Source organism: Tachypleus tridentatus, chromosome 6 (genome assembly GCF_004210375.1).
Source record: "Tachypleus tridentatus isolate NWPU-2018 chromosome 6, ASM421037v1, whole genome shotgun sequence".
NCBI classification, from domain to species: domain Eukaryota; kingdom Metazoa; phylum Arthropoda; class Merostomata; order Xiphosura; family Limulidae; genus Tachypleus; species Tachypleus tridentatus.
Window position 1 is genome coordinate 162,376,084 of NC_134830.1, and position 27,888 is coordinate 162,403,971.

At 32.9% G+C, this 27,888-nt stretch overlaps 1 protein-coding gene across 1 annotated transcript; it reads left to right on the forward strand.

Annotated features, from left to right (window-relative positions):
* Positions 1-11,690: 11,690 nt before the first annotated feature.
* CstF50 (cleavage stimulation factor subunit 1 Cst50) lies at positions 11,691-27,864 on the forward strand. Its single transcript, XM_076509294.1, has 13 exons — positions 11,691-11,871; positions 14,086-14,213; positions 15,884-15,961; positions 17,581-17,673; positions 18,168-18,208; positions 19,810-19,932; positions 21,634-21,756; positions 23,460-23,535; positions 23,992-24,071; positions 25,169-25,324; positions 25,901-26,045; positions 26,823-26,903; positions 27,638-27,864. The coding sequence occupies exons 1-13, from the start codon at positions 11,813-11,815 to the stop codon at positions 27,751-27,753; spliced, it is 1,299 nt and encodes a 432-aa protein (XP_076365409.1). The 5' UTR covers positions 11,691-11,812; the 3' UTR covers positions 27,754-27,864.
* The last annotated feature ends 24 nt before the right edge of the window (positions 27,865-27,888 follow it).

Genomic DNA, 27,888 nt, shown 5'->3' on the forward strand with positions numbered 1-27,888 from the left:
TCCAAAAGCCTGGTTCTCCATAAATTCATAAACACTGCGTTCAATAACGCAAAATAACAAAAGCAAGTTTCTGTAGAGATTCTTTCAACTAAGGGCTTATACGTGCAAAAGTAGATATATATATATATATATATGTAATTTATTACACTCAAAAGATTTTTATTTGAACGTAAGACAGAACGTTTTAAGAGATTGTTGCAAATTTTGCTCAGTTTAGGAAAGTGCTTCTTCTGTGTGTAGTATTGTGGTTAAGGCAGTAATTATCAAGATGAATGCAAAATTAATATATTGAAGTAAAACATTTTGTTCACAACAGTAAAGTTTTTCTTACGAACAAGATCAACAGTGTCCCACTCACTCCAGGTTCAGGAAACGTTAGTGTAAAATAACAATAACCACAGAATTTAAAGATGTAGAAAGTTGTGTAACGAACAAAATTAAGTTTTGCTCTGATCTTCCTCTAAAAATGATTCGTTTAGTTTGTTGGCTAGTCATCACCACCCACTGTCAACTCTTGGGTTACTCTTTTACCAACGAATAGTGAGATTGACCGTTATATTTTTACGCCCCCACGACTGATTCTAAGTGTGACAGGGATTCGAACTCGCAACCTTCAGATTACGAGTCGAGTGCCTTATCTACCTGGCCATGCCAGGGCCCTTTAAAATGACATACAAATTGTTATATTTTACGTGAACGTTTTCGAAGCGGAAGTTTTATGTTTTAATTGTTACATCCGATATGGTGCAACTCTCGAACAAGTGACATTTTTACAGCGTGGTCATTTTTATAAACCAGGCTAAGGCTTTGAATAAGTGTACCCACCCTATGCGTATCCTACATGTGCGTTATTTTCATTAATCACGCCAAATTACTTTAAAATTAAATCTTATAAAAAATATTATATGTTATTATTAGCTTTATTTGCAGTTTTACTTAGCTCAAGTTCTTAGGTTAAGCTTCATTAATTAGTAAAGGCGCTATATAAAGGCAAAACTTTTATTTTAATTGCACAAGTCACGATGGTTTGTATTTAATATTTATATTCTTACAAGGTTTGGTTTTAATGTCATAATTTGTTTGTTTCATGGATGGAACACCAAAATGTAATGATAATGTTAAGATCGAAAGGTTAACAAGATAGGCCTAATACGCCTAGGAAATTCTAAAAGAATTTACGTCAAGTTTTTAGCAAATTCAAGAGTGTATTATAAATACAAGGCTCAGTGAAGCATTAAGAAAATGGCAGAGTTTTATTAAGATAATAAGGTTGTTTCAAGCGAGTAGCTTGAACCAGTCGGTGTTTTTTTTTTGTTTGTTTTCATTCGTTTCAAGCGTGAAGTGAAACAAATAAGTTTATTCTTGGCGTGAGTGTAGTACAGCTAGCGGCATTTCTACATGTGGCCTATAACTAGGTGTGGAAAACAGTTTGTGAAAACGTTAATGTAGAAATAAACTCGTTTATTGTCGATTACATAGAATGGACTTTGAATTATTTTCCCAAGTTATTTAAAAGAATCCGCCACGGGTGTAATAAAATTTTGACATATATCGCTTTGTTTGTTTGTTTTGAATTTCGCGCAAAGGGCTATCTGCGCTAGCCGTCCCTAATTTAGCAGTGTAAGCCTAGAGGGAAGGCAGCTAGTCATCACCACCACCTCCAACTCTTAGGCTACTCTTTTACCAACGAATAATGGGATTGACCGTCACACTATAACGCCCCCACGGCTGAAAGGGCAAGCATGTTTGGTGCGACCGAGATTCGAACCCGCGACCCTCGCATTACGAGTCGAACGCCTTAAAACGCTTGGTCATGCTGGGCGGAGATGTATTGTACTTCATGCTGTATACAAACAAATTCTAATAACGACATGGGATTAGCTTTCATCATGGATAAAATGTCTTACATATCTACCATTCACATGCAACTTAGAAGTTCTCAAGCGTTGCTTTAACTATAATTTTTTTTTTTTTGAAATTATATTATTACCTCATTCTGATATAAAAGTATTCTAGTGTAAAGAAGAAACTGTCATAACTAACAGGTTTTTACCCAACTTTAGAAAATCATTGCTTCTCTTTGATTCTTATATTTAGTCTGTTTGTTTGTTTTATTATCACTGAATGTTATACAACAGGGGCATAGATCCTGGGGGGTACAGGGTGATGGTGCATACAATCATCTCCCTTACAGTTTGGTCTGTTGAATTGTTTTATTGCATCACAGGCCTACAAATTGTGTGTTTGTTCTTACAAATCGAATTACATAATTAGGCCTTGATGTAGGCTTTTTCAGTAGCCAAAATGTACATCTTTAATATAGGCGTGCTTCTAAGCTTTTCGATCTAAGCGATAGTTCGTAAGGATCAGTCAGTAGGCCTAAGTATACATGCAAGTATCGTGGCAACAAGATTACTCTGTGACTGCATGTTTACAGCTTTCAGGTTCACGTAATCTGAGATTACCAATTTACAAATTGAACAGTCCACATAAGTGGTTGCAAAATCATCCCCCCCATCGGGTGTAAAAAATCTACGCCCCTGTATACAACATATAGTTACTCATTTTTGCAAATAAATGAATGCATTTTCTTAATATGAATTCAAGACGTCAGTTTTTCTCACACACTGAAATAGTGCACGAAAATATCTTTAAATATTTGACGCGTTTTCGAAAGTATTATCTACTGGCCCCAGGATGGCCAGATGGTTAAGGCACTCGACTCGTAATCTGAGAATCGCGGTTTCGAATTTCTGTCACACCAAACATGCTCGCTCTTTCAGCCGTGTAGGCGTTATAATGTGACGGTCGATCCCACTATTCGTTGGTAAAAGAATAGCCCAAGAGTTAACGGTGGGTGGTGATGGCTAGGGATCGTCTCACACCGCTAAACTAGGGACGGCTAGCGCAGATAGGTGGTTGAGGTGCTACGTGGTACTTTATATGCTGAAGTTAGTACTGAATTTTGTATACGTTGAAGTTTCTGTACATGTGTGGGCGCTATGTTAATCCAGGCAGGTGATGCATATTCTATTGTTGGTCTAATGTACGTTTTGTAGATTTCAAGTTTGTTGTCTGGTGATGTTCCTTGGATTTTACCTGAAAGACTTTTTGCATAGTTTTCTCTTTCCAGATTCGTATCAGTACATTTTAATATGTGGTAACCACGTTAATTTTGAATCATAGGTTAGACCTAGAAATTTAGCAGAAGTAGCAGTCAGTAAAAGTGATCCATTCATATAGAGTTTTGGTGGATCTTTTTTCAGCTTATTCAGTCTGCTGAATAATATGACTTGGGTTTTTGGAATATTGATTTTGATTCTGTATTTCTGGCAGTATTATTCGATGTTATTTAGGACTGGTTGTAGGTTCGTTGCTGCTATTGACGGAGTGGGGGCACTTTTCCAGACTGCTACATCCTTTGTTCTGCTCTGCGCGAAATTCAAACCATTATTTAATGACACTCCTAGCGCCATCTCATAATTACAAAATGGTAGCTCGTTAAACAATATATATATATACATAAGGAAATGTTTAATTTTGAGAAAAGATGTTATTCGAGTTCAAAATTTTGAACTACAAAATAATTAGAACAATTTTCAAATTAACAAATTTCAGACAGTCTTTTAAATGTAACCAAGATTTATTCGGTCGTAAAGCTTTAAAGCATTTTCCATATATCTCGCTCAAGTGGGCTAACCAGCTAAGCTGATAGATGAAGACTTTTGGAAGGTTTTTAAGAGGTATGCTTTTTAACAAACCATAAATAAACAAAAAAGCAGTAACCTAAGTGCGTTTCATACGCCAATGACAAATTTTAAAAAATATGAATAAGCACCAGTTTATTATTCACGCCTCATTATTCTTATACGCTTGCCATGAAAATAATTCAATAGATTCTTATTGACAATAACCCACTTGAAATACGCACGCTTGTGTTTTGCTCTTTGTGTTTGAATTTCGCACAAAGCTACTCCAAGACTATCTGTGCTAGCCGTCCCAAATTTAGCAGTGTAAGACTAGTGAGAAGGCATCTAGTCATCACCACCCACCGCCAACTCTCGGGCTACTCTTTTATCAACGAATAATGGGATTAACCGTCATATTATAACGCCCCCACGGCATAAAGGGCGAGCATGTTTCGTACGACCAGGATTCGAACCCACAACCCTCAAAGTACGAGTCAAATTGCCTTAACCAACCTGGCTTAAATAAAACATTAATATTGATAAGCATGGCAGCTCTGTGGTACATAATTCAACAAAATTAAAACTATTATTCAACAAAAAACCTTTTATATATCCCAATATAATATTAAAATATTAAAATTCAAAGAACTAAAAAAATGTTTAGCGTTTCGACATCGATTCACGTCATCTCACGAGTGTAAAAGATCCTGTGCAAACAAGATATCTACAAAAAGCCATTGGTTGTGTACCTACTTGGGTTACACACTTAAATATGATAACGTTATCTACATACTTTCTTATTTTACTACCCTACATTTCTGATATTATATATTTTTTATTTTAATAATGGAGAATGTAGGGTTAGGAAATCAGAAAGTATATATTTTTATATATATGTAGATGGCGTTATCTTTTTAAGTATGTAACCTAAATTGTCACATGACTATTGTTTTCTTTATTTTATTTTTTTTGTGTTTATATGGTTGTCCAGTATTTATTTTCCACACTATTGGGGATGACGCGAATAAATATTAAAACATGTAGAGTGACTTTCAAGACCATTGATCGGTCCTAGAATAAAGATTTGATTTGTGTACTAAATAACAACGATCGTTTAAATATTCTAATATACCTCAAGATAATCACGTTGCTTCAGGGTAAAACAAGGTGGAATTCTCAGTAGCTGCGGCACGTGAAGTTCTTTTAGGCAGTATTAGAGTAAATTAATCTATGAGACTTTTATTTTATTTTCTTTATTAGCTATAGTTTTTATGTGTCAGCAATATCAAATGTGAGGCATGCGAGTATCCGATTCGATTTTATTATTTATCAGAATATATACCACTTGACACTTAAATTGAATTTCTTTTGAGTGTGATCAGAGTAATTTAATCTATGAGACTTTGGACTTGCTCAAATACATCAATCAAACCTTCTGAGTCCAAAACTGAAATTAGATCTCAGATCGCTCAAGAGATTGGAATATGGTTTGTACTTGAAAAAAACTCGAAAACTCAAAGCCATTCTATGAGTTGTTTAGCCGCGGATAAAAATGTCAACAATAATCTAAATGATCCTTTAATCACGATCTGAGGAATATCCATTAAGAAATAAACATAAAAATAAAACTTTAAATGTCTCATTTCTGCATAAAACCTGAAATTTGGGTGTATATTAAATATTAATTATCATCGGTTTTACCACTAAATCTATATTGGTCTGTAATTAATGTTTATAAGCTCCCTCTATATCCATATGATTTCACCTAAAATAACTCAGTTCTCCTATAAATATCTACAAAACATAGTTTTCTCCAGTGTTCTTGATAAACACGTTTTATCGATAAATGATGCTACGATGTAACGGGTGAGCATGGATGGGCAATTCATCTCTGAAGCCTATCAAGTCGAAATCTGCTTGATGGTTCCCTTGTCCGAATACATCATACATAGCATTTTCTGGTCGTTCGTTATTATTCTAGGTCCATTCGTAATTTCATACCTGACAACTCTACTGTTTTAGAACCCGGCATGGCCAGGTGGTTAAGGCACTCCACTAGTAATCTAATGGTATCACTGTTACACCAAACATGCTCGCCCTTTTAGTCGTTGGGACGTTATAATGTGACGGTCAATCCCACTATTCGTTGGTAAAAGAGTAACACAAGAGTTGGCGGTGGGTGGTGATGACCAGGTGCCTTTCCTTTAATCTTACACTGCTAAATTAGGGACGGCTAGCGCAGATAGCTCACGTGTAGCTTTGCGCGAAATTCAAAAACAAACAAGCAAACTGTAGGTAATTATTAACCTTTGGTAGAAAAAGTATATGCTTTATCAAGACTTGCTTTAAGTACTTATGAGCTAAGGGCGTGAAATTAAAAGGTGCTGGCATTGCACGAAAAAGTATTTGTTGAGTTGTTGCAGCACAAAAAATTCAGTTTAACCTCAAATGATATACGAATGTAGTTAATCTTTAATGAAACCGTAAACCCATGTTATCCCGTGAAAAACACATTACGAAATAACAAAACTTTGAACAGTGACATAAAACAGTATCGGATATCCTGTCGTATATTTAACTTATTTCTTTGTAATTAAGCTCAAAACTACACAATGGGTTACCTGTGCTATTATCACTACGGGTATCGAAACCCGGTTTCTAGTGTCTTAAGTCTGCAGACGTAGCGCTGTGCCACTGGGGAGAGAATTATTTCTTATTCGTTTTAACGTCTTTAACATTCGATCATCATTTTTTACTCTTCTTAAATCCTTCGCTAAGTTATAGAGTTATTTCTCTGTATCTTGTATCGAAAAGTTAAACAACAAAGTACTTGGGCTTTATCACCATACGGAATGGAACCAATAGTTTTATCATTAAAATTCCATGAACTCAACGCTGACATACTGGTAGAAGAGGTGACATGTCATAAGTGTTACAGAAAATCCCAGTTGTCTTTAAACTTGTGTACTCGCAATAATTACTTTATACTATTTGTATAGAAGTATTACTACTGAATTTATTACGGTATCTAAAATTAAATTATCTAGCTTTTCGGATAGCCTAAATGTTTCTTTTTTTGTCACTTAACACTCCAAGTGAGGGTTAAATGTATACCCCACACCTGTGACTTAACATGGCACATTACGGAAAGTTTACACTTTAGATGGACAAGTGTGTTTTTTCTTATAGCAAAGCCACAGCGGGCTATCTGCTCAGCCCACCGAGGGGAATCGAACCCCTGATTTTAGCGTTGTAAATCCGGAGACATACCGCTGTACTAGCGGGGGGCTTAGATGGACAAGGAGGACGTTAACTGCACACCAAATCGATCAAAGCCAGACAGCTCGAATGCTGTTTTTTTTACATAATTTCCTCCATAAAAGCCTTAAAGTAAAATCTCTGGTTTCTGTCAGTTAAAATAGCGTAGCTCTGAGTGTTCACATATGTAGAAAAAGATTCGTTTTAGTAAGTTTCAATCAACCTTAGAAAACATTGTAAACAGCAGCAAAATGGAGTGCAACCAGAATATGCTATCACAAGCTTCTTGATATTCCAGACTCAAAAATGTAGTTACATTGCATTACATTTCCAAGCAAACCTGGCAACAGAAATCAGTGAAGCAGAAACACTGGAAAGCAAGTTTTGTTTGTTTGAATTTCGCGCAAAGCTACACGATGGCTATCTGCGCTAACCATCCCTAATTTAGCAGTGTAAGACAAGAGGGAAGGCAACTAGTCATCACCACCAACTCTTGTGCTACTCTTTTACCAACTAATAGTGGGATCGACCGTCACACTATAACGCCCCCTACGGCTGAAAGAGCGAACATGATTGGTGTAACGGGGATTCGAACCCGCGACCTTTAGATTACGAATCTGTTCATTTGCGTTATTATCAACAATTTGGACATTGGGCAATAAAGATAGATACCGTATATCGTCTCAAATAGCCTATTTTTTAAACAGTTGTCCTGTATTATGTCTGCATTTTTAATAAATTCTTTTACATATTAACCTTTTTTTTTTTGTCTAGAATCTTATGGGAGGTCTCGTTGATATATATATGACACGCTCACTTTTTAGTTGAAATGTATTTACATTAAACATAGAAAATATTTAAAATGCTTCCAAGGATTATAAAGTATAAAATGACTCCATAAAATTATTCATTTTGTTACTTTCGATTAAACAATTCAGAAAGAAACAAGTTTTGTTGTTTCGTTTGTCCTAAGTGCAGTGCAACCCGATGAAGTACATGTTTTGAATTTCGCGCAAAGCTAGTCGAGGGCTATCTGCGCTAGCCGTCCTTAATTTAGCACTGTAAGATTAGAGGAGAGACGGTTAGTCATCACCACCCATCTCTCACTTTTGGGCTACTCTTTTACAAACGAATAACATCTTTTCTCAAAATTAAGCATTTCCTTATGTATATATTGTTTAACCAGCACCCACTTTGTAACTAAGAGATGGTGCTAGTAATGTTGTTGTTGTTTTGAACTAAGCACAAAGCTACACAATGGGCTATCTGTGCTCTGCCCACCACGGGTATCAAAACCCGGTTTTAGCGTTGTAATTCCGCAGACATACCGCTGAGCCACTCGGGGACACGCTGGGAGTGACGTTAAATAATGGTTTGAATTTCGCGCAGAACTACACGAGGGCTACCTGCGCTAGCCGTCCCTAATTTAGCAGTGTAAGACTAAAAGAAAGTTCCCTAGCCATCACCACCCACCGTCAACTCTTGGGCTATTCTTTTAGAAACGAATAGTGGAATCGACCTTCACATTATAACGCCCACACGGCTAAAAGAGCGAGCATGTTTGGTATGATGGGGATTCGAACCTGCGACCCTCAGATTACGAGTTGAGTGCCTTAACAGTAATGAGGATAGATAGACAATTATACACGTATAACACACAACAGGTGTGAAATTTCATACGTTGAGACAGCATGGAAAGAATTGGGCTACTCAATTCAAACAAAAATTACGAAATAATAAGTAAAAATTAAAGTGAATGTGCACGCTTAACATGTGTTATTTTCTTCTTTTGTTCAACAGTAAGTATAAACACACTTATTTAAATTTGTGCTTCGGCCATCATCAAAATTTCAAATGTACCTTAAGGGAAAGGTTTGTAGGTTTGTACAGATTAGCTTTTATTCACAATACATTTTTAAAATAAATTTTATCAATAAATTTTTTTACTATATATATTTAACTGAAAGCGGAGTTTTATTTCATTGACCATTCCACTGTTGTAACATTGCAACGACTGTAATATTCCTCAAAAATAACAATGATCCAATAGCTTAAATGAATCCAACAAATTAAAACAAAAAGGAAAGAGCTAGGCCTATTGTATAAAATGTTGGTAGATAGTGTACTAATTTGTTTAATCCGTATTTCTATAGTGTTCTGATCTTAAGTATCCACAATATCGAGGTGTAAATAAAAGGTGTGCAAAATTAATGTAAATACAACCACTTTTATTTATTTATAAGACCAACTTGAAAGATCAGTTACGTACAACGTACCAAATGACTAACGACTTACACTTGGTGTATTACAACTTTAGGCTTAAGCATTAGCGTAACTAATAAGAAATGTTAATTCTTCACCACAAAAGACAGAGTTACTCTTTATATTTATCAATGGTCTTACAGACTCTTCGTTTTCTGTTAAAAAGTAGTCGTTTGTTCTTCACTAACATAACAATTAACTTTTTTGTTGTTAAGTGCTTCTTCGATTTCTCTAGCAGCCATTGACAGAATTGTTTAGAAAACCTTAAGAAATGCAAAATTCCCACCGTCATCTTCTCAACTTTACATCAATATTATTACTTAATCCGCTTTAAGCATAATAATTTCTGATTTATTTGGTGTTGTATTTTCTAGTTTCTTTTACAATTTTCGTAAAATGCCACATACGGATTTAAGCTGGTCAACTGCACTTAGAGTTATATTTGTACTATTTTTCTCTGACCGAAGAGCGTTATTTGAAGTCACTCTTTATAGTACTCAAAGTGTGGAGTGTGTTTGTTTTTTTTTCTTTCGGTGACGGGATGCGTTCCATGAATGTTCAAACTCACAGCCCGGACTTGCTACCATTAGATCACGCTTGCCTCAGTATGGTTAGTTCAACATTTGCGTACACGTAGCGCAACTCTAAAAACCATTAAAAGGTATTTAAAACTTTTAGAGAAAATGAATTATATCCACATCTTATGATTTAATAATTATCAATAAACTAGGCAGACTAATCGCTAACTCATTAACCATATAGCTGCTGACATCTTATAAATATTGACAACAAGAATAATATTTACTATTTTAATAGTAAGTAAATTGCCCGTATTTCTGAAGTAAACAATACGTTAAAAACAGTTTTTTTAACTAACTCATCAGTAAGCAAACCAAACGGATTAGAGATACAATCCATTCAGTTAGATTATATTTCATTTATAAATAACTTCAACTTCTTAAAGAGCCATGCCTGGCAAAGTGGTTTAGGTTTCTGGCTACTGAATGTAATGTCTGGGTTTCAAGATATAATGCGATTGCAGAACATACTCGATACTTTAGTACTTAATAAAAACAGATTTCATTTGAAACAATCGAACAAATCCTGTGTAACAGGGATGTTACTGGTTTGGTTTAAATTTCGCGCAAAGCTACACGAGGGCTATCTGCACTAGCCGTCCCTAATTTAGCAGTGTAAGACTAGAGGAAAGGCAGCTAGTCATCACCACTCACCGCCAACTCTTGGGCTACTCTTTTACCAACTCTTTGACCGTCACATTATAACGCCCCACGGCTGAAAGGGCGAGCATGTTTGGTGCGACCAAGATTCTAACCCGCAACCCTCAGACTACGAGTCAAACGTCTTAAGCCCCCTGGCCATGCCGGGCCCTAAACTAGAAGGAAGATAGTATGTCTTCATCATCCACCACCAACCCTTGGAATTGCCTATTTTACCCACAAATAATGAAATTGTCAGTTAATTATAACACCTTCAAGAAATCGAATCCCTAACCCTAACAGTGCGAGTCAAGTGCCTTAACCACTGGACCAACATCTCGAAGTTATCGTTTTCTAAAAATACAGTTTTGATGAATCAAATTTCGATGTTTAAAAAGGGTTCACGGAGAAAGAAAAACACACAGAAGTGAAATTCCTATTGTGGTCTTAATGCATCTCCATCATCGTTAAAAATAGACACAGGCATTCACAAAACTGAAGCATGCTACTCCAAATAAGCATTTGCTCATTGTCATCAAGGCCCTGCATGGCCAAATAATTAGGGGCACTCGAGGCGTAATCTGAGAGTCGCGACTTCAAATCCCCATCACTCCAAACATGTTTGCCCTTTCAGTCGTGAGGGTGTTATACATCACGATCAATCTCACTAGTGGTGGCAGCAGACTATCTGCCTTCCCTCTAGTCTTACACTGCTAAAGCATGTATAGCTAGCGCAGATAGCCTTTATGTAGCTTTGCACGAAATTAAAACAAACAGGATTAAACAAAATTTTCATCAGTGCACCAGGTGAACAATATTTTACTCAGCTTTGTGCTCTTTGCTTTACGTCAGAATTGTTGTTTCGTCAAAAATTTGACTATAAATAACAAAACTTAATCTTAAAGTTAAGACAACTCTCACTAGATACCGCCACAAACTAATTTTAGATTATTGTATAATTAATTTTCATAGATTAACAATCTCACTACTTTTAATCATTCATAATTAATTGACTACCTTTTTGGGATACTATATCCCACATTTAGCTAAATGGCAAATGAAAAAATCGTTCCATGAGCGTCATTAAAATATATCAACTTAAACCCCTCATTTTATCGTATGCTTTACCAATAAATCTTTTAAACAATTTCTGAACCAAGTAACGGAATGTTTTTAAATAAATTATAGAAAGATTTAAATAAAACTAAGTTGTTTTTATTTATAATATTTCGATATAAATATTTTATTGCATTAGATGGCAGCACGAGAAGTAGCGTTGTTATAGCTTCAAATGTCTCCAGTAATCGAGGCACAGAAATTAAATGGGGCTAATATTTTTTAAATGACTATAACTAGTTTTTGTAACAATAATATAGGATTACAATTATGGCACCAGACGCTCCAGGTGTGAAAGAACGAGAAATGTTGTACCGTCTCATTATTAGGTAAACAAATTTAGACTAATGGTATATTTTCATAAACTGGTTGCACTGTAGACTAGTTAAGGTACGGCATGTAGCCCTGTCCTGAACTATTAACAGTTAGATATAAAGTTTAGGGACGCACACACAAAAGACATCTTCCACTAAACTAAATTTTGAAAATATCCTTAGCTAGAAAAGTTTTTCAAAATTAACTTTTATAATTCAAATATTGTTAAGGCTTCCTTAAATTTGAGTTAAATTACAACTTAAGCCTCAACTGAAACAGAGAAAACTCTTACTTCATGTAAAACGGCCGGGAATACTAGCCTATCAATCTAGTACAAATCCGTAGATAACATTTAGAATGTCTAAGACTAATTTATAGCCTTTTTTGTTCATGAGTTTTTAGACATTCATTCACCCATTCATAAATTTTGCACTTGCTTATGCCATACCAGGTAAAAATCTACCATTTCTGGATACTACAATTCATGTAAAGAATGGACAAATTACTGGTGTTTTCAGGAAGTTATCTTCTAAAGCTTTTTGTTTGCATTTCTGCTTTCCATCAACCCCCTGCTGTAAAACATAGGTGTTATTATTAGTTATCTCTGTAGGATTAATACATTTTGTAATAACAAAGAAATGTGGAAGGAGGCCACATAAAAACTTGATAACTCTTTTTAAGAAAAAAAATTCCTATCCACAGGAATTTATACCCACCATAATAAGAAATTTTAACAGGGAAAAAGAAAATATGTGTTTTGTTGAACTGTAGAACTAAAGAAAACACATTTACAATTAAAACTAATTGGATGATTCTATATATAAGTGATAACATCACCACAAAACTACCAAGAATAATTAGAGCATCAGACTTACCTATTAAAATAGTATAAATATCAGACATCTTCTTTAAATCTTTAACAACAAGTTTAGCATACAAGAAAGAAATATTATTATGTAAAATAACTGTAAAGCTATTTAATATGGACCATATGATAGATGACAAAGTAAAATGTTGTTAATGAAGTAACTTGTGGCAGATGGTGTAGTATGTATGCAGAAGAACCTTTCTGAACCAAACATGATTGGATATCTGAAAAATTGTGTAACATTCAAAGCGTCCATACTAAAAGTGTTGTAACAGAACATTATGGAAAAGAACATGGCTTATTACAAGTAGATGACATCTTATCATATGTCAAGATCTTATCTAAATGTCATAGTTTTCTGGACAGAAAAATTGAAGAGTTTATTTTAATCAAGAAAAATAAACCTAAATTGAACAAAGGAGATGTAGAGATGTTAATGACATTTTAAAATGTTGAACTTTGACAAAGTCTCTACAAACTTATGAGAGTTGAAATATATGTTCAAACATTGTTTCCTATATATGTTGGTTATATGTATTGATGTGAAAAAATGTAAAAATTCTAATACAAATATGAAGAAATGTTTTGAATAATTTATTTTATTGTAAATCCAATTATGTTAATTTATTTAACATTGTTGGTTTGATTTGTCTTAATATAAATTTAAATAATGTCAAACATTCTTAATTTTATTGTTAATAAACAATATTAATTTAATATAATATGAACTTCCCAAAGGTGTATAAATGTTCGATTTATGAATGAAGGTGTTCCAGTTTAGATTTAACTGGATTAGTGAACTTGTAGGAAATCTATAATTCCTGATGGAGTTGTAACAGAAAAATATTGAGCTAATAAAGTTATATTATGGAAATAAAAGTGTAATATGTTTTCTTAAAATAGTAAATAGATTTTGCTAGAATACATAGACAACAACTATATTACATGAATCTTTGTATGATGTGGCAGTTGTCCTTTATTTGCAACACTGAACTTATACATGTATCTGAAGAATAATGCTAATTATATTTTCTGGATTATTCGATGAACAAGCTGTTTAAAATAATTTTTTATCTGATAACTCAAACTGTATATTTTAGCCAATTAAATGGTAGACTAGGATTCACATTGTTACTTTTCCAAACTTACAATTTTGGTGATAAGAAAACAATTATTTCATCTCAGTATGCTTTCTAGGGCTAGAGAAATTTGATATATAAAATTAACTTGTCAGCATTGTAATGGGAGAACCCAAATAAGGAGTTAGATAATTTACACATTCAGAGAAGTTGTTGTGATATACTCAACATGTATGTTTGTGGTTTTGTGCATTTTTATTTAATGTCTGTGTCATTTTCAGTCAGCTCTTTTACGATGGTCATCAGACATTGGCAGTTAGCTTGTCAAATTTGGTTAAAGCACATCCTGCCTGCCCACCCTCAGATAGATTATTACACATTGTCACTTTGGGTTTGAAATCAGAAGAAGGTAGGTCTCAGCAAAACTTATAAATCACTTTCATTTAGTCTAAGATGTAAAGCACTCCTTACTTTACAAGAAAGCTAATTATAATTATGTGAAAGTTATATACAAGTTTGTTAAATTTGTGTTTTTTTTTCACATGTGATTAAAATCTTGAACAGTCAGATAGTTTTCAATTCATGTTATGCAGTTGAGAAATAAGACTGTGTGTGTTTGGTACCTGAATCATAATTATTGTTTTATTTTATCAGTTATACAGTTGTTACTTTTTATGGCCTAGTGGTTAAGGTGCTTGTTTCACAATCTGCAGGCTGTGGGGTCAAAACCCATTACTAAACATGCTCATCCTTTTGACCATGGGAGTGTTGTAATGTGACAGTCAATCTAACTATTCATTGGTCAAGAATATCCCAGGGGTTGGTGGTGGGTGATGTTCATTATCTGCTTTCCCTTTAACTGTCACTTCATAAATTATGATTCTTGGCACAGAAAGCCTCCCCAAAGTTTTGCATAAAATTTAACAAATAGTTATCATCTTTGTGTAACAAAAAATAGTTATAGTTTACTCGAGCATATCCTGTCAAAAATGATGGGTCAAACACTATCACTCCCAATTTGGAGTTAACTGACATAAATAAAATTTGTTACATCAAGCATGATCAGCAAAGAGACAGGAAAATACAGTTGACACAGTCAGTCAGTTATCTGTAAATTATTTTGTGAGCCAATGAAAATTAAAATCATTAATGAAATAAATTTGTGCCATATTCATAGAATAAGTATTGGTGGAAATCAGTTAACAACTTCTAATTATAGAAAAGCCAGTTCATTTTGGTAACACTATGCTCCAACAGTGGGTTTCATGTCATTTTGCTCAGCAATAAAAGCATAGCGTAATGTTGTTTGTAGTCTAGGTACTGAAACTACAAAATGAAATGTATAGAAAACAAAACTGGACAAATATTTGCTGATTTCTTAGAGTCCCCATTGAACAAAGAGGTTTATGTGTTATTGAAAAAAATGTTTATTATAAAACAGAAATTAGCTTAATTTATAAACAATTTAAATTTAAAATTGAATCAATATTTTTACTTTCATGATAAATGTTATGCACTTTGCTCTAGGCTAGGTGATCCTACACTAAGTTTTTATTAAAGGTTATTATACCAACACTCACAACACTTATAATGTTTCATGACCACCTTGCACCCCCATCACTAAAATTGTTATGGGTAGTAATTGAACTGTTTTATTTGGATAAATGCATTTTATTACTTCTATTTTAAGAAATCAAGAGAAATTACATTCGACATGATACACAACTCTTATATATGTCAGATGATTGATTGCATAAACCTAACTTTTTTACAGAAAAATAGTTTACTTTCAGTTTATGTGCTACAAAATTTTAATATTGTTTTCTTCATTTACCATTCATTTTTTTTCTGTAAATGGTAAATGAAGAAAACAATATTAAAATTTTTAGTGCATAAACTGAAAGTTAACTGTTTTTCTGTAAAATACTTTTGTGAAAATCATTTTTGTCATGAAATTGTGTACATTTTAACTTGCAAAATAAAGGTATGGGGAGAATTCCTCTCAACATTCCTCTCTGAAATTTTGTAATGTGAGTAACATTATTTTTTGAAATTATTGTTAATTTTAATTGTTTTTAGGGCAGCAAGGAGGTCAGGGTATCAAAGCAGAAAATGTTGCACCTGGTGGTGGTATTGATCTAGAATATGATACAGAAGGTCTGTTTAATTCTTTTTCTCTTTCTGAGACCAGTTAACATTGACTAATTAGTAAAGTACAAGATGGAAATTTTATAAACGTGAATTTTGGTATCCATATACATTATCATACAGAGTGTATTTAGCAGTTCCACATGCTTTCATAAGATCAGTCATATCATTAAATAGGATATCATTCATGAATGAAGATTGAGGGGGCAGCTGTTAATTACTTTCTGAAGAACTGAAAGTTTGGACTGAAGGTGAATTCTGTATGAAAAAACATTATTTTGACTTCAAAATTACTACTAGATATGTAAGGATTGTGAAAATAATTACAATAATATTGCAACAGAATTCAGAAATGGATTATGTGTAGTTAATAATGACATCAAAAATAATTGATTAAATTGATAAAACGTCCATTGTTCATTCTTGGTGACATTATGCAGAAAATCGGAACATTTTGGTGTACATATTAATGCTTTGTTTATAGTCATCTTAGACAATACTTACATCAAGAAGAACTTGACTCATTAGTTTTCTTAGGCTGTCTTCTGACCTTGCTTCAATTTGTTTCATGTAAAAGTTTCAACACTTCTAAAATAATGTACATTCTTTACTTAAACTTTGCAGGGTAGGAATTTGTCAATACAAAGATTTTAATCTGTAAAATATACCAGTGATGTGACAAACAAATACTAGCAAAGATTTTAATCTATATGTAAAAACAGCTCGTTTGGGTTGAGAAAATGTTTTTACGTAGAGGAGTGAAAACTCTTCTCAACCCAAATGAGCTGTTTTTACATGTATATTTCTCTACAAGTGGGTTTTCTGGACATCACTGATTAAAACTTTTAATCTGTAAAATATACCAATGATATGGAAAACAAATACTAACAAAGATAAAATATTCCAATGATATGGAAAACAAATACTAACAAAGATAAAATATTCCAATGATATGGAAAACAAATACTAACAAAGATAAAATATACCAATGATATGGAAAACAAATACTAACAAAGATAAAATATACCAATGATGTGGAAAACAAATACTAACAAAGATAAAATATACCAATGATGTGGAAAACAAATACTAACAAAGATAAAATATTCCAATGATATGGAAAACAAATACTAACAAATGTGGAAAACAAATACTAACAAAGATAAAATATACCAATGATGTGGAAAACAAATACTAACAAAGATAAAATATACCAATGATATGGAAAACAAATACTAACAGAGATTTTAATTTGTAAATTATACCAATTATATGGCAAACAAATACTACTAAAGCATGGTGAAATCTGAGAACTTGAAAAACTTTGAAAATAGAAACTGCTCTAAGATAAAGATAAATGTGTGATTGTTATTTTGAAAATTTCATATTCATAAAAAGTCATTAGATCATAACATTAAATACTTATTTTTTCTTCTACTTGCATAGTTTTTAAACTCAGATCCTACTACCTAGAATCAGTTACACAATTTTCTTTAATATTATAATGCAAACTGTCAGAGAGCACGCACTATGTTCAGATGTGAATGCTGTTGTAAGTTCAGTATAATCAACATATATGTATGCTTCTAGTATGCATTTTTTAACTGTTGGCTTTTCTTATCTAATAGCACCATCACTAGCACCAGAACCTTCAACTTATGAGACTTGCTACGTGACTTCTCATAAGGCACCTTGTCGAGCTGGAGCATTTAGCCCAAATGGTAATACTGTTTTCCTTAAGCTTTATATGCACACTTATGATTATATATTCAGATGTAAAGCATCTTGAAAACTGTACAGATAATTAAACATCACTCTAGAAACCTTGGTGGCTGTAATGTTATTAATACACATGTATGACTAGATATATAGATATAAATTCTTTAAAAACTGTACAGATAATTAAACATCACTCTGGAAACCTTGGTGGCTGTAATGTTATTAATACACTTTTATAACTAAATATATAGATATAAATCCTCTAAAAACTGTACAGATAATTGAACATCACTCTAGAAACCTTGGTGGCTTTAATGTTATTAATACACATGTATAACTAAATATGTATAGATATAAATCCTCTAAAAACTGTACAGATAGTTGAACATCACTCTAGAAACCTTGGTGACTGTATAGCTGTTACAAAACAAAAGGGTGGTAGGTTTACATTGTATCTCTCTGATAGGTTATTAATGGTTTTTTTGGTTTTTTTCAGGTCAGTTGGTAGCCACTGGTTCTGTGGATGCTTCTATTAAGGTAAGCTTAATCATGTTCAGTTTTATTCAGTGTAGAAGTCCTCAAACACTTTGTTTGGGAACATTAGTTTTATTGTGTATGTACAGACATTGTATTGATGAGTGCAAGATAGCATAACATGAACCATGTTTGTTTTGTGCATTCATATAGTTCATATCAGGTCCTTGGCTTAGTAGAAAATGTTCTGTGGTAGATGTACTGAGAACATCATTGATGGTTTGTGTCTATAAAACAAAGTCATCTGTTACTAGCATCACACCACCACAGGGTAAGAAAGGGAAAATCTAAGGTATTTTTCTCATAAATAAACTGTTTTAAGTTTTCTATGCAGTAGTTCTTACCCAAATTTTATTTTTAAATCACATTTGCCCAACTTATTCCTTCGTTTGAAGCTGTGAGGTACACTGACACTATACACCAATTCTCATGCCACTCTTGTTCCTCTAAGCTGTATGTAATTACTAAAATAAGTACTTAGTAATATATATATAATATTCTGAAGTTTTGGTTAACGTATATTACCATCGCTTTTCTAGTACAGAATGCTAAAGCATAATTTATTATTATTTCTCCAGTTTTGTATCTTGTTTTAACAGCACATGAATGTCATGATTATTCTAATGTTACTTTTTTGCCAAGTATGTTTCACAAAATACTTTTCCTATTGATCTTAGGCCCGGTATGGCCAGGTGGTTAAGGTGCTCGACTCATAATCTGAGGATCATGGGTTCGAATCCTCTTGACACCAAACACGTTCATCCTTTAAGCTGTGGAGGCATCATAATGTGACGGTCAATCACACTATTCGTTGGTAAAAGAGTAGCCCAAGGGTTGGTGATGGGTGGTGGTGACTAGCTGCCTTCCTTCTAGTCTTACACTGCTAAATTAGGGACGGCTAGCACAGATAGCCCTCGAGTAGCTCTACATGAAATTCAAAACAAACCAAACCTATTGATCTTTGCTCTTAAGCTAGTTCTTTTCAATGTTATTAGTTCACTTTTGGTTGGAAATTCATAATAATACTTTGATACTTTCATATTTTACTAAGCCTACAAACATTTTGTTAAGATATGAGTAATAGTGCGTGTTAATGAATAAAAATGAATGAAAAACAGATATCCTTGCATTGTTTCATTACATTTCCTAAGAAGGTAATTGTTAAATTCATTGATATTAACTAACCTGAGTGTATAGTTAAAACATATATTAATGACGTATCAAGTTATATATTTTCTATGCATGTGTGTTTTTAAGAATATTTAACCAAGTCTTTACAGAGAGATGAACAGAAGTTTTTATGATGTTACTAACTCAGCATGAATTAACAGAATCGAATTATGAATTGGTAAATAATTAACATTATACCCACCAGTAATTCTAGCTGTGTGTAGTAGAAACCTAACTTGGTTATCTTAGATCTAGAAAGTAAACGTAATTTCTTAATCATTGGAGAATTGATTATTTAAAGTTGGATAGATTAAATTCACGAAGAGAAACTCAATTAGGGTAGTCTTTTGTGTAGTTTGACCATTTTATATTTTTTTCTGGAAGGTGTGGTTAAGAAAGTGAAGATTTAGGAGTAACTGTGGTCATTTTTATAGATCTTGGATGTGGACAGAATGTTGGCTAAGAGTGCCATGCCTCCTGAACAAGCTGCCCAAGAATCCACGCAACAAAACCTGGAAACCCATCCTGTCATTAGAACTCTGTATGATCATATTGAGGTAGACATTCTTTTGAAGTGAATTTGTATTTTGTTGCATAAGTTTATACAGAGAATGGAAATTTTAAAAAGTATTTTCTCAGCACGAGGTCCGGAAGATGGAATAAATGTATTAATTAATTGATAAGTGAATAGTCTGGATTACTGGATTTAAGCATTTACAAGAAGCTGATTGAATCACATGGAAAATCATATATAATGTCTTAAACCTTTTGCTGTGATATATATGACTATTGAACAAGTAGGTGTACGTTATACATAAAGCCTTAAATATGAAATCTTATTATGTGAACACTGTAGAAAGATTCACCTTTTGAAAATGTTCAGGTAATAGAGTTTAATATCTTTCTCTGTATTCTAATTTATCTTCAACAAAAGTAAGCAGTATTTTGTTTGTTTGTTTTTTATTGATCAAGAATACAAAATGTGTCTATACAATTAACTTAAGTGTATTCCAGAGCATATCATCTCAGTGAAAGAAAGGTAACAACACTTTAAATAATTTGTTTCTTAATATTACAATCACAACTATCAGTTTTTCGTAAAGTAAAAATCACTTGCTGTTTGAAAAGACAGATATAACATCAAACATCATATATGATTTAGTTACAAGATAGGCTGTCTTGTTGTTATGTTTCTTTTTTATCAACATAGTTTAATATAGGTAGAATATTATTGTATCAAACTTTATGCGGGGTAAATTTCTTAAGATTTTTGTTGTTATTAATATGAAAAATTATTAAAGCAAACTACTGGGTATTAAAATTGAAGCGATTTTATTTCTTTTTATGCTATTTTTACCCACATCTAGAAGTATTAAGCCACAAGAAAATGATAGCATCACATGATTTTTAAAGCACGCACGTTATGCTTCTTTTGAATCATTTATAACATGTCATGTTTCTTTGTGTAATCTGTATGTGGGCTAAGGATAGCTTAGTGGTTAAGATGCCAGACTGGATTCAAGATTCAGTGGTTTGCATCCTATTACTACCTTTCCCCACCCCGAGAAAACCTGCACACTTACCATGGGTGCATTATAAGAGTCACAGTCAAATCCCACTTCTTGGTGTGAACGAGAGTTAGTGGTATTGATTGGAGCTGGGCAATTAATCAGTCAGCCATGAGCATCGATTAGCATCTAGTAAGATGCTTGATTAATCAAAATTACTGTTTTTATTTATTCTGTGCAAGTAATCAAAGTGTTACTTCTATTATTTATCTGTTGTTTATTTGATTAATTCAAGACTGTTACACTTAATCAGTGTCGGGACTCCCAAAAATAATCAACTAATTGAAGTTAGTGTTTCCAGTTACATGGATTACAATGTTTATTACTCCAAGTGTACTATGAGAATAACTGACTAATTTAATGTAATCATTAAATGAACTCAAAGGTCAACTGATGAGAACCAGTTGCAAGTCTTAGGGTTGACAAGCACTCTTCCCTCTCTTCTATCACTTCAAAATTAGGAGCAGTTATGCCTTACATGTAATTCAACAGTCAAAGTCTCTTTGGAAGCATGACTACATTTGTAAAGTCTTGTGCATAATTTCAATTATTTCTTTCTAAGTAAAATAAGCTTTGAAATAAACTGGGTGAGAACAATGGATGTGTAACAGTGTAAATGTTTTGTTGATGTAAATAAAGATTTAATGTATGAGATGACAAAAAAAACTGTTTGATTTGTGTGTTTTCTAGGAAGTCTCATGTTTAGAATTCCACCCAACAGAACAAGTACTAATCTCAGGAAGTAAAGACTACACAGTGAAATTTTTTGATTTTTCGAAACCATCAGTTAAGAGGGCCTTTAAAACCATACATGTAAGTTTTTTGTAATATGTTTCTGTTTTAAAAAGCTTTATTTTTATGAAATGGAACACTTAAAACCGAGTTTTATAATGTTGGTATTCCTTCTTCCTCTACCAAAACAGCATGGCTTAACTACCTATGTACAGTAATAATACAGACAAGCCTATGAAGTAAAGACTGCAAGTAATTTTATGTTAAAAAAACATGTAAAGCATTGATTGTAAAGAAAAATACGATGTATTTAAGCCCAATAAAACTTAATGACAAAATAGAACTAATGAATAGACTGGTAGTTACAAAAGAGGGTCTTGAAGCTAATGACAGACCTTCATGATTCAGCATTAGTTTCAAACAAGTTTAAGAAACATGAATTTCTAGCTATTTATCAGGCCTGTGTTTACCACTTCATTTGTGTTGCAAAATATAATATTTAATCCTTAAATGAATTTGTTAATATGCTCTAGAGATAGTTTATATTTGTTTTGTCATAAAAGTAATTATTAACTCTCCAAGAAATATTTCCATTTGTAATCCTGAATTTTTTTTCCACGTGGCTCCAGTGATTTTTAAATAGATCGAACTTTGATGACTAGTCTACTTCGAGTACAATGTTATTTCAAGTAAAATGTGTAGTTATGTATTTAATGTTTGGTTTAACATGTGTGTAAGTAGTAGTAGTTTTTTTTTTAGTTACTTAACCTTTTTGGCTGTAACATATTGATTAAATAAATCACTTTTTTCTACAAAATTATTTTAAAAACCTGTTTCTACATGTAAACATTTAAGTTTAGGTTGTTGAAGAAAACTTTAATATGCTTTTGAACAGACTATTGTTGCATATATATATTGTTCTATATTTAACGAATAGCATCTCTCGTTTGATGTAACAGGTTATATTAAGGATAAAATATACTGAATCGGTCTGTGTTATTTTAGTACCTATTTCAAAGGCCCGGCATGGCCAAGCGTGTTAAGGCGTGCGACTTATAATCTGAGGGTCGTGGGTTCGCATCCCCGTCGTGCCAAACGTGCTTGCCTTTTCAGCTGTGGGGGCATTATAATGTGACGGTCAATCCCACTATTCATTAGTAAAAGAGTAGCCCAAGAGTTGGCAGTGGGTGGTGATAACTAGCTGCCTTCCCTGTAGTCTTACACTGCTAAATTAGGGATGGCTAGCACAGAGAGTTCTCGAGTAGGTTTGTGCAAAATTCAAAAAAACAAACAAACCAATTTTAAAAATCCCAGAAGTTCAGAAGAATGTTAATACTGCAGGAAAGAATTTTAAGAACTAAATTCACATATATTCCATTATTTACTCTGTTTTTTTTTTTTAAACGAAGAAGCCATTTTTACTAACTATATCATTTTTTAAAATTTTTTTTACATGATATAACCAGTGAACATGCTTGGGTTTGGCAGTAAGGGAACTCATCTTGCAACCTTAGGGTCTCAAGTTCAAATCTCAGTTGCTACCAAACGTACTTGTTTTATATTGTTGCCACCTGCACTGGCAGTATGTGTGTAAAAATTCTTGGCATATAAAATGACTGGCCAACCCCAAAGTGGTTGGGAATAAAATTGTTAGAAAAGGAACAAGTTTATGGATGTAGTTTAAAACATTATCTATAGGTGATCTATCAGAACCATGTATAAATAAAAAGTTAAAATCAGATGAATCTATTTGTATATTTTTTTCTCTATCTCTCCCTCTCAAGGAAGCAGAAATGGTACGATGTTTATCTATTCATCCTTCCGGAGACTTCCTTCTAGTGGGAACCCAACACTCTACGTGTGAGTTAAGCCTTTTATTTCCATGTGTTTTTCTTCATTCTCTACTTTCTTGGAAGTTCATGTCTTGTTGGTTTTTATTTTCTGAACTATATTTCTTGTTACCATAACCTACTTTTCTGTTTTGCACAATGTTTAAGATTTTTCTATCAAAATAAGAGTCATTGTGTTATAACTGTCTTACTTGGTAATCGGTTGATACTAAATTGCAACATGGCATAATTCTAATTTCAAGAATCACATTTTTACTGGGATAGTATGAGTTTCCAGTAAAACTACTTTGTAATAGCTCTTTTAACTGCAGTATTTCTGTTGTAATTGTTTAGCATTGGAAACTCGTATCAAAACAAAAGTGAATGACACAATGAAAGTTGTTATTAGTGTTATTGTGATGTAATGTTACATCTGGTACTAATGTTCACTATCGTTGTAGCTCAAGAAAATTTAAAATTATTTCAGTGAGACTGTATGATGCAAATACGGGTCAGTGTTATGTATCAAGCATACCCGAAGACCAACACAAAGGCCCAATAACAATGGTAAGTTTGGATGAAGTGGCTTGTCTTACATGCCTTTGTAATGATATTGCATTTATTATAATCAAATTAAAACAGTAATTATCAATTATGACAGCTTTTATACCCCAAACACCACGACTGAATTGGTATGCCCCTCTGTGGACAAAATATCTCAAGGTTGGATGGATGTATTTTGACTAAACTTATACAAATTCTGCATACAAAGTTGTGGATGTGGTTAAGTTTTGAAGGTCGTAGGTCAAAGGACAAGGTTAATCGATTTAATTTGACATTAAGTACACAGTATCACATTGGTAGGGACATAGGCATTTCATAAACACAGTGTTGTTATGCTTGCATATTATGAATGTGATATACGTCACACCTCGTAACATAATCTGGGATAAATTATTTAAAATATGTTGTACTTTCAATAGTTAATATTAATCAGAACCTTTATCGTTGTTTTAAGAACTTGTGGTAAAATTATCTTAGCATATTGATATAAATACCGGAAAATTAAATGTTTATTAGTTGTGGTGCTTAAGTGCAGTTTAAGTATTAATATACTTAATGCCTAATTAGAATTTTCTGTTTGACTAGTTTTATTTTGCAGCTAAAGATTTACTTTCTTGACGAAACGTTGTAGAATGGATGGCAACTACCTGTTATTGGAGACACAAGTGTAAAGGTCGACATTTCTAAAGTCTTCAGCTTTTCGTCTGAAAACAAAAAGCGGAAGACTTTTGAAACGTCATCCTCTACACGTTTATTTCCACAACAAGCAGTTGCCATCCATTTTACAAAGTTTCATCATGAATTACTCGGCCTTAAACAATCTATCAAAGATTTACTTGTTATAACTCAAATTAATATACATTCTTATGCACTTTATTAACGAAACTAGTAATTAACTATAATAATTAATAAAATATGCTTACATATTCCCTGACTGTACAACATGCACAGTTGATTTGAATAGTGTGTGTAAAAATTGTTTTTGTTTACTGGATACTTGTATGTTCAAGATTTGTATTGCAAGTTACTTAGTTTCCATTAGAAGTTTTAGGTGAATGTGTTTTTTTAGTTCGTTCATAAATAACTTCTGGTTTCTTCAGGTAAAGTACAGTCCAAATGCCAACTTGTATGTGACAAGTTCCAAGGATGGCGACATTAAAGTTTGGGATGGAGTGAGCAATAAATGCATTAACACCTTCTCACAAGCACATGATGGCAATGAAGTGCCCTCTGTTGTATTTTCTCGTAACTCCAAGGTAAAAAAATAAATTTTGATATGTGCTATAGAAACTTAACATTCTTTGTTCTGTGGTATTTTCTCACATCTGAAGGAAAAGGAAGGGCTGTACTAACCTGACAAAATTTAAGTTTTACGATTGAAAAAAAACATTTTCATGAATTTTTCTAGTGTATATTTTTGTCAATAAAGTGCATACCTGAGGTGAAATTATTCCAGTGATTTGATCTCTTATAAGTATGCAAGTTTGTCACTTTCTGTGTGTATGCTGTAAACAACATGAGTTAAATACAGGAACAATTTGGGCTTAAACTCTACTCTTCTTAAAAATAGTATTAATAGTTTCAGTTTGTAAGTTTGAAAATGTTCAACAATACATATGTTGAGTTATTTTTATATCAGATATATATTTAAGCTAAAGCATTGTGTTTTAATATGATAAACTATAGACAAAAAGTGTTATTGGCTTTTTTCTGTCATTAATGAAACATTCTTAGTACGAGGAACAACAATTTTATAATGTTTATACTAAGTTACAAGTACGTGTAATATCCGGTTAAATGAGATTGTTGGAATAATGTTTCTTGTATTCCAGTACATTTTATCAAGTGGAAAAGATTCACTGGTGAAGTTATGGGAACTGTCGATGTCACGATGTTTGATTGCTTACACTGGAGCTGGTGCATCAGGGAAACAAGCACATCGAGCTCAGGCAGTTTTTAACCATACCGAGGATTATGGTAATATCACGACTCATGAAACTGAATGTACTTTTTTTTTTACACTAAATACTAATATTCCATTAACACTCCTACGAAAAGACGTTTCTAGTCCTGATTTCTCCAAGCCCGTTCCCCTGGCTGTGGTTTCGCTAGATAGTAGATAGGGACAGTGGGAATCTCGTTAATTATTAGCCTAATATTAATAACCTTTCAAGTTGCTCTTTTATTTTCACAACCTTTTAAGAACTCTATACACTAAATACTAATATTCCATTAACACTCCTACGAAAAGACGTTTCTCGTACTGGTCCTGATTTCTCCAAGCCCGTTCCCCTGGCTGTGGTTTCGCTAGATAGTAGATAGGGACAGTGGGAATCTCGTTAATCCATTCATTAATGGATTTAAATGGCAATTTCATTTAAATACAAAATTATTAGCCTAATATTAATAACCTTTCAAGTTGCTCTGGGGCCTATTAGGCCCCACTATTCATAGGAGTGTTAAAGGAAAGAGAGGCATTTTTATTTATTTTCACAACCTTTTAAGAACTTGGGTAAGTTTGTAGTGTGTGGGGCTTCAGTCTTTAATGTTGCACTAGATTACTTGCATTTAAATACTCCGGCCAAAAAATTTAAAATCTAAGTTAAACACTGAGTTTACCAGAACATTGAAATGTACTGAATAAGATATGCTTTGAAATTAAGATATGCTTGTGGTAATTGAACTTATAAATCAAAATGCCTGATTATTTACATAAAATGTTTTACTTAATGGTATTTAAAACATATTTTGTAGTTTTGTATCCTGATGAAAAGACAACTAGTTTATGTTCGTGGGACTCTCGTAATGCTGAACGCCAGAAACTTCTCTCACTTGGTAAGTCAGATATTTAAAGAAGTGTTTGCAAATAATTACATAATATTTACTTCAACTACTAAATTTATGGTTTTCTAAATAAGTGTAGGAATTTTCTCGCTACAGAAAATAAAGCACAACTAGTCAATGTCTTAAATTCTTTAAACAGATGGTGATAGCATTTAGTCCAACATCCCGATTTATGCATCGGATGACAACAGTATCCAATAACATTTGTCTCTTTGGTTAAATCAAAACATATTATCCATTAAACTGAGAATATTGAAGTTTTTGTAAGGTATGTTGATAATTATTAGGAAACCATAAAAATAATTTTTGCAGATCATGCAAAAAATTATTCATTTAAGATATGTCTTCATCTAATATTAACTTCTAATCACAGTGAACTCCCAATTTAAAATCAACCCAGTAATAAAATAAAATATAATTGAAAGTTTCATCAGCAGGATAACCTTGCTGTTGCACTACTTTCTGTCCACATTTGAAAACCGTGTAATAAACTGGAGTCCATTATCTTTTTTGTAGTGATAATAAAGGTATAATTTGAAATGAAAGTCCTAAAACTATCAATCTGTTTCAGTTCTCTTTATATGAAAACATTAAGTAATCTAAAAAGTGACTTCACTCATGTTTTAAATTAGTGGTGAAGTCATTAGTGTTAAAAAAACTTAAGTTTTACATAAAAATGTTTTGAACCTTGAAATTCATATATTAGTATCTACATATCTTTTAAGGGCATAACAATGTAGTTCGTTACATTGTTCATTCACCTACTGGACCAGCCTTTTTAACCTGCAGTGATGATTTTAGAGCACGTTTTTGGTACAGACGAGCAGAATCATACGAGTGATTCCAGTCACCTGTGAAGACCTGCATCAGTCATTTGTTTGTCTGTATAAATATTTACTCAGCATTACATAATCGTGTCAGTGGGTAAATAAAGTGCACGTTTTCTATGAAACATACGTAATAGTAATTTCATCAG

Coding starts and splice junctions, on each gene's coding strand:
- CstF50 (XM_076509294.1), top strand. CDS start 11,813: ATGGCACCAGACGCTCCAGGTGTGAAAGAACGAGAAATGTTGTACCGT. Junction 14,214..15,883: donor GGGTTTGAAATCAGAAGAAG/GTAGGTCTCAGC, acceptor AATTGTTTTTAG/GGCAGCAAGGAGGTCAGGGT. Junction 24,072..25,168: donor ACAAAGGCCCAATAACAATG/GTAAGTTTGGAT, acceptor TGGTTTCTTCAG/GTAAAGTACAGTCCAAATGC.